General features: G+C 47.2%; 1 protein-coding gene across 1 annotated transcript; it reads left to right on the top strand.

Annotated features, from left to right (window-relative positions):
- Positions 1-2,494: 2,494 nt before the first annotated feature.
- On the top strand, positions 2,495-5,005 carry twist2. The gene is made up of 2 exons (XM_043694553.2): positions 2,495-3,296; positions 4,423-5,005. The coding sequence occupies exon 1, from the start codon at positions 2,785-2,787 to the stop codon at positions 3,283-3,285; it is 501 nt and encodes a 166-aa protein (XP_043550488.1). The 5' UTR covers positions 2,495-2,784; the 3' UTR covers positions 3,286-3,296; positions 4,423-5,005.
- The last annotated feature ends 3,092 nt before the right edge of the window (positions 5,006-8,097 follow it).

The raw sequence follows: 8,097 nt of genomic DNA, 5'->3' as shown, positions 1-8,097 counted from the left end.
TGTTCTACCCTGAGGCTGTGTATAAGAGGAAGGGGAAATCTCCACATTATCTCTCAACTTGTCTGGTCAGGTTTTTAATCAACTCTACTCGCGTGTTTAGAAAAAAATGTTTTTTTTAATTGTTTGCAGACAGTGCATATGAAACAAACAAAATAGTTGCACTCAGAGTCATCTTGTTTGCAGAGTCGGTTAAGGGTAGCCACGGATCATTTGATACTGTCATCTGTGTGAGTCTCCATAGGTTTTCCCAGTTACTTGAACCTTGCTAACGCGGACACATCACACGGAAGACTCTGGGAATAGTTCGATATAAAGGCCACCTACATTCTATCGTTCATGTTTCTAAGCTGATGGATGCTAATGGGATTGATTCGTCATCATGGGGGATGACTGAGAAAACTTGGCATTGGTGTAAAATCTGCAAGGTGTCAAAAGGGAGTGACCATGGAGAAAGAACGCCCGGCAACTCGCAAGCACCCGTGAGCTTCACGGTTGTGTCCCGCCCATCACAGCCCACACGCTGGCCCAGGAATTTTCGCCCTGCTTTTCATCTTCTGCCACTCTATATTACACACAGCCTCCGGTCGATATGGGATTGTTGAGGCGGACTCAAGTAGAATCCTTACAGTGTGGACGCAGGCCATTCAGCCCAGTGAGTCCACACTGGCCCACTGAAGGACATTTCCACCCGGACCCACGCCGTTATTCCATCCCTGTAACCCTGCGTTTCACTTAACCTGGACACTATAGGCAATTTACCATGGCCAATCCACATAGCTTTGGATTGTGGGAGCACCGGGAGTAATCCCACGTAGACAATGTGCAAACTCCACACAAACAGCTCAAGGTTGGAGTCGAACCCCTAACCCCCAGTGCGGCAGCAATGCTAACCACCCAACCACCGAGCCGCCGAGCGGATACAGAACTGAGAAATGGGGATGGGGGCTAGGGGGGTAACAGCCCCTCACTCCCGGCATCTGAAGAAAATTGCACAAAATGTACAGAGTTTACCGGCGATCAATTTCGTGTTACTTCACCCCAGAATGAAATGGAAGACAAAAAAATAGCTCCAAGAGGAAGGAGACTGGACTAAACTGAGCCCGAAAATGCCACGAATACACTTAAAAAATGCACCCAGATTTAATAAATAATCGAGCAATGGCTGTTTGGTGTGTGATCGGCAGATGTGAGGAGATCACTCAAGAATTAATTCAATGCGGTGCTTTCAAAACTGAGATTGCAGCACTCCACTAGTTAAAAGCCAGGTTGTCTCGTGTGTTTCAGTGTGTATGTTTGTGTATTTTGTGTGTGTGTTTGAATGCGTATGCATTTGACTATACCTGTATTTCAGTCTGTGTGTATTTTAGTGTGTTTGAATGTGTGTGTATTTACGATTGTGAGCTTGTGTGTGTTTGCGTGTGTAGGTATTTGCGTGTGTAGGTATTTGCGAGTGTGTGTTTTATGTTTGTGTGTTTGAGTGTGCGTGTTCAAATGTGTGTTTAAGTGCGTCTTTGTGTTTGTGTTTGAGTGTGATTGTGCGTTTGAATAGGTATGTGTTTGAGTTTGTGTGCATTTGAGTGTGTGTGCTTTTGTATGTGTTGGAGTTTATGTATGTGTCTGTGTGTTTGAGTGCATGTGCATGTTTGAATTTACATGTTTTTGTATGTTTGAGTGTATGTGTTTTTGAGTGTGTGTATGCATGTGTTTGAGTGTGTGTTCATTTCGGAGTATGGGGAGTGTACATGAGTGTTTCTGCTTGAATCTGTGTTTGTATGTTTGAGTATGTGGTTTTGGGTTGATGTCTGTGTGTGTATTTGAATGTGTGTATTTGAGCGCGTTTGAATGTTCATGAGCGAGTACTTGTGTGTGTTTATGCATGTTTAGATATGTGTGTTTGAGTGAGTATATAGTGTATAGGAGTTTATGTGTGTTTTTCTTTGTATGTTTGAGTTCGTTCGAGTGTTTGTGTGTGTTCGAGTGAGTGCATGTTTAAATGTGTGTGTTTGAGTATGTGCGTGCATGTGTCTGGATATCTGTGTTTAGTGTGTGCGTTGGGGAGGGTGGAGGTGACAACTTCCCCTTTCCACCGTTGATACTAATCTAAGTGGGTGCTCTCCCCTCTCACCACTTGGTAAAACCTGACAGTGTTTCATGTCCCGGGCGAAAGTTGCTTGTGACACCGGCCGAAATCTGGGAAGCAGAGAGGCTCCTCGCGGCTGGGAATGTGAGTGTTTTCCGGAGAGGCTGCTTTCAGGAATGTTCTTCTCAGTTCCAATCTTGCTGGAGACAGTGAGCACACCCACCTCCACCACCCCCCACCCTCCCTTCTTCACCTCCCCCCCCAACCCCAGGGCTCCTCCTACTCCCCCCTTTCTCAGCCAATCAGGAGCCCCTGCCACCTCCGCATTCGTAACAACTTTCCAGCCACTCTTATTCCCAGAAAAAAAAACCGACCAGTCAAAAAAAAAGTCGGGAAAATTTCGGTGAAGTTCCTGACTCGGCCAAACTCAGTCTCCATTTTCGGCGATCAAGAGGGGGGGTTCAAATCCTGAACTGGCGACCAAGTCTGTTTTTGGAAACGAGGGAGCAAAGAAACAGATTTGGAGCGGGTGAAGTGGTCACCTCTGTTTATTTTGTTTCTTGTCTTCTTAACCCGTCTCCTTTCCTCCCTCCCTCCCCATTCCGACATCCCCCCCACCCCCACCAGTTGCCCTCCCCACCCCACCCCACCCCCCCCCCCACCTCCTCCCAACTCCCCCTCCCCTTTCCCCGGGTCTGTGTGGCATGCCTTTAGACATCATGCAAGCGAGCCCGCGCAGTCTGCCTGTCTCTCCCGCAGGCAGCCTGGCCAGCAGCGAGGAGGAGGCGGACAGGCAGCAGAAGCGGTACGATAGCAAGAGGAGGTACTGTAAGAAGGGCAGCGAGGACGGCAGCCCGAACCCCGGCAAGAGGAATAAAAAATCGAGCCCGAGCTCGCAGTCTTACGAAGAATTGCAGAGCCAGAGGATTCTGGCGAACGTGAGAGAGCGCCAGAGAACGCAGTCGCTCAACGAGGCGTTTTCCTCCTTGAGGAAAATCATCCCCACCCTCCCCTCGGATAAACTCAGCAAGATCCAGACCCTCAAACTGGCCGCCAGGTACATCGACTTCCTCTATCAGGTCCTGCAGAGCGACGAGATGGACCAGAAAATGACGAGCTGCAGCTATGTGGCCCACGAGAGACTGAGCTACGCTTTCTCCGTGTGGAGAATGGAGGGAGCCTGGTCCATGTCGGCTACCCATTAGCGTCCAAAACGGTATGTGCTTCTTTCTGCAGCCCGATCGCCAGTCTGCCCTGGGAAGCTGTCAAACTAGGACTGTGTGTGTGTCCGTCTGTCTGTTTGTGTATGTGTCTGTCTCCCTGTGTGTCTGTGTCTGTATGTGCATCTGTGTATGTCTGTGTCTGTATCTATGTCTTCCTGTCTGTATGTGTTTCTAAGAGTGGGAAAGCGGGCTAGTGAAACTTAGTCCCTGGCCTGTTTATGAACCAGGCCTGATCCCCATTCACTGAGCGAGTTTAATCCTTGCATTAACTCCACCAGCATTTCCTGTCGGGTTTTTTTTCGGTTTTTAAACTCGGAACATCGAACAGCAAAGGCCCTGGCAAATGACACATTCAAATATTATTTCCGACTGTAGTGTCTGTCTTGGGCAGGAAGTTGGGATTACTCCTGTTCACAATGTTTATAAGGCTGGGGTTTAAAGACTTGTGAGGCTATTAAGACCGGGGCAAATGGTCTTTCGGCCGAGGGGACGTGGGAGTTTTGTGAAGGTTAGAATTCGCTCTGATTTGGATGAGAATAATACAGTTCAGCGCTGGTCTAAACGCAAGCAATCTTGCAGCTGTTTTCTGAGTTAGAATATTTCTAATAAAGAGTTGGAGGAGAAGTGAAGGTGAATTCTATTGTACCCATCAGGACGATAACAGAAAAGCGAGGGCAACATTAGATACTAACGATCATATTTCTTCAAGTAGCAAGTGTAACGGGTTATAACCTACTTTAATAAGCAACTATTTTTAAAAACCTGTTTTTCTTCATAATATAAGTTTTACTTGAATATATATCCTGGATGAAATTGGAATAATCTGACATTTCTACCATCCTGACAATTGCAAGCAGCATGTTCCTTTGCGCGTGTTACTCTGTAAACCTACCTGTCGAGAGAGTTGAGTTAAAGCAGCCGACTGGAGTGAATCGGGAGTGAAAGACGTGCTACCTGCTGCTACCATACTCCCAGGGTCATTTCCTAGTCAGACCCCCTCACTCGGATTTGCAGTGTGGTGTTGAGATATTGGTGAGCGTTTTTGTATTTTCTGTTTCACTTTGTTGAAGGGTGGGGATCAGTGGTTAAAGTAATCTTTTCTCTTCCGTGTGTTGACAGGCGTTTAAGGTCGTTGGAGCCCTCGGTGGGGCTGGAGTTCAGTGAGAATCCTTCCCTTCCCTTCCTACAGACGGCCAGGAAGAAATCTCATCCACATCTCAACCGATGCTCCCTGTGAACTCTCAGAAAGAGTCCTCCTAGACTGCACAGTAACTCGAAAGGTTCCAACAAGAAGAAGCAAAGAAGTGTTTCTTTTTCTAACACAGAAAACAAAACAACAGACGAAAAAACATCGCCCGGCAGCGCGAGATAAGTGTGCGGTCAATCTCTCGGTAGTGACAATGTCTGCACTCAGGACGGTCGCTCCGAATGGACGTGTTGGGATCTTTCCATACCTTTATGCTTTAGAATTTCTAAAAAAAATAGTCGTTTTCTGAGGTTAATCGTCGAGACAATTTGGACCAAGACAGATCGAGAAAAGCAAAAATACGAGAGAGAGAGAGAGATTAAAATATCGGCACTTCTGGTCACTGCATGCTCGCCCTCAGTAACCCTGGAATATGCAAAGCTTCATTCACACTGTTAGCCCTTCTCTATCGCGTGTAAATCTTGCTAGTTTATTTATTAAAGTTTTGCCACCGAATGAGTGTGCGGGGTAATTGTATGTTACTTCCTTCAAGAGTTCTGGCGAGTCAGAACTGGCCCTATGTAATCATCAGGGGGAGAGAGAGAGAGAGAGAGGTGACGGTGGTGGTGGAATAGGGCTTGCATGATTTTCAACAAAGTCAGTTACTCTCTCGGTAAACGAATCATGACGATTCACCCCGTCATATGTTTATATATGAAATATATAACCATTTCGTCTTCCTGATTAAATACAAGCAAACTCTGACAAACAAACCTTCAAACTGACAAAAGGAATATGATTTGAATTGACTTAGAAAGATCAGACACTGTGTATTTCTGGGTTTCTTTTGTATGCACAGACCAGGGATTGTCAGATTTCCATCATAGGCCTGTCCCTATTTGTGTGTTGAGGACATGTGTAGCACCATCAGATAATCAACAAACCATCCCGGACCCCGGGTGGGGGGAGTGAAATCAGTGCCGGTTAATGAGGAAAATAGAACGCAGGCAACAGGCTAACCAGTGGGAGAGACACCTTGCCTTATCCCCAAGTGTCGGTCTTCAGTGCTGCATAACCCTCAATTAGTTCTCTGCACCCGGGACATCGATGTATCAAGTAGATCACCGTTTAGGAATCAGCTGGTTAAACAGTAATGAGATGGGAGAACACAGCTTTGCTCAGGTTGATTTATTGTAACATTTAACGAGAGGGCTGGGAGCTCAGAACCGACCCCAATCATGTAACTCGAACTGTGTATTCAATCTCAGGAACACAGAAAACATTGAGCTACATCTCCGAAAATTGGCCGGCCAGTTTCTCGCCGGCTAGTTTCTTTTTAAAGTCCGGAAGTTTAAAACTGGGATGTGAACGCGCCTTGGAGTGGGACTTGTAGATTTCGCTGAGAATGTGTGTGAGAGAGAGAGAGAGAGACAGTAAACGTGCATTCGCTCTAGGGAACTTTATTTTAAACTTGTGCAATAAAATGTCATGATAACGAGACATATATCCGCAATAAAACAAAAATGGTCATGTAGGCGCCTTGTGAAACAAAGCGGCCTTTAAGGTCATTAGTGAATCTATTGCGGGTCTCTGGGCTGGAACAGATTGGCAGCAAAGTTGCTACATTCGACATAACACTGTGGATGTCGACAGGGGAGCTGGCCAAAGGTGAACTTTCATATCTATAAGAGTCCAATGAATGTGCCAGGGTTTGTCAGAGACTTACTCCAGGTAGACCCAAGTTAACCATTTAATGACAACTCGAATGACAGTTGTTTCTGTGTGAGGGAATGAAGAAAAGCCGAGTCGAGTTGAAATACAGGCGGGGACTGATTCCGGATGGTTAAGAGTTCTGATCTCTCTGCACCTCCCCACACGCTGTTCAACATCCGATTAACACCGCCTTGACTTGGGAGCTTTTTAAGCGTCGTCGGTTACAATCTCATAGCCCACATTTCATGTTGTTTTTGTAGCGAGCTTTGTAACTGAATCCTGTTCTTCTCCACTTCCCGCTGTTGCCTGGTTTGCCAGCTAGTCCCCTCTGCCTTCAACAGCACACTGGGGAGGCGGCTGGACACTATTCCAAGGTCAGTATGGGGGAAAGTCTGCCCTTCATTCTTTCAACCGCCTGCGTTACTACCCGTCCACTGTTTTATTCTCCCATCCCAAAGCCTGACTCGCGGGCTGGATGCGAGCGGGATCGCCTAGCCCCTTTTGCTGTTCTATCCCATGAAAAATCGAGTGACATGTCACCAGCATTTTATAACTAACAGCAGAATCCAAACAAAACCTTCTTGTTGAATTCAATAGCCAAGCCCTCTCCCCTCCCACCCCCTGCCACCTTCCCGTTTCCCGACTGAGAAGCAGAGGGCTATCCTGGAGAAGGATTTGGGGGCTGGTGTGGAGTGGAGGGAGTTGAGGGGGTAGACAGGGTCGGACTGAGGGAGGGGGTGGGGTTGTCTCTGTCCATCAGGTGCAATGGTGGAAGTCAAAATGGAAGCCTAGGCGGCCTCCGGGTTTGACCAATCAAACCGCGTGAAATGTGACGCATCTGTTCCTTTGCCCGTTTCAGCTCCTGGATATTCTCGTTTCGTCTCCAGAGTCTTGGGCGACCAGTGAGTTTCCTGAAGACTTTCGATCTAGACCCGGCCCAAATAAAATCCGTGCATTTTGACAATTCAGCCTCACTCCCGCACCCCCTACTGCGTGTGATGAAACATTTCCACTGGTGATGGGTTAGAATACTTTGATGTGGCGTTAGGTTGGTTTACATCGAGTTCCAGTATGGCTGAGTTTGGACAGTACCGCTGTCTCCAGTGTCTTCCAGCGGGTCAACAGATGGCTTTGCTGTCACCCCCCAGCCGCAATGATTTATTTTCCCAGCCTAGGGTAAGATACCTGTATTTCCAACTGGGCTAGCTCAGGCTTCCTGAGCTAGGGATACCTTCCATATTATTATATACAGTAAATATAAATATTCCCGTCTTGTCCCTGATGACGGGATAAGTTCCATTGCCTCCTGGACCGTTCTGCGCTAAGTGGTCACTGAGTCTCCGACTTATGTCATTTGACATCCCTTCGCCTTCAGCAAGTAAAGTAGGGATTGTCTGGGGTCCGGGACACCTCAGATTCTGCCCTACAGTTTGAACGACTACCCCCCCCCCCACCCCCCACCACCCCTCCCCCATTCCCCGCGGAAAGCTACCTGAATGAAGCAATGTCTCTGGAGCGATTTAACGCTACTGTCAATTTCAGGTCAATCACCTCAGTTCAAGATCTAGCCGTGACTTTGAATTAAATTAAGGAGCAAAATGGGCATCGGCTGGATCGAAATAAATCACATGTAAAAGAAAATGTATGTTTCCAAATTATGAAGACTTAAATCAAGTGGCGATTCCCTTCCAATTCGAGATCGTGTTGCTGAGAGGTCCTTCCTATAAAGGTGAAAAAAAAACATTTGCTGCAATTTCTGCCCCCTTCGATCCCCATCACCAACGCAACCACATAGGTGCTGGGGAGGTTTCTGTTCGGCGCTGAGCCACGAACCCATCCAAACCTCGCCATTTACCTTCTTTCGCCACCAAGTTAGCTATGGAGAGAGTGGGCCC

This window comes from Chiloscyllium plagiosum, unplaced genomic scaffold, assembly GCF_037043375.1.
Source record: "Chiloscyllium plagiosum isolate Xiang-an unplaced genomic scaffold, Cpla_swu_hap1 HiC_scaffold_7, whole genome shotgun sequence".
In the NCBI taxonomy this organism is placed as follows: domain Eukaryota; kingdom Metazoa; phylum Chordata; class Chondrichthyes; order Orectolobiformes; family Hemiscylliidae; genus Chiloscyllium; species Chiloscyllium plagiosum.
Note: the sequence above shows the minus strand (reverse complement) of the source record. Positions and strands in the feature narration are given on the sequence as shown.

Coding starts and splice junctions, on each gene's coding strand:
- twist2 (XM_043694553.2), top strand. CDS start 2,785: ATGCCTTTAGACATCATGCAAGCGAGCCCGCGCAGTCTGCCTGTCTCT.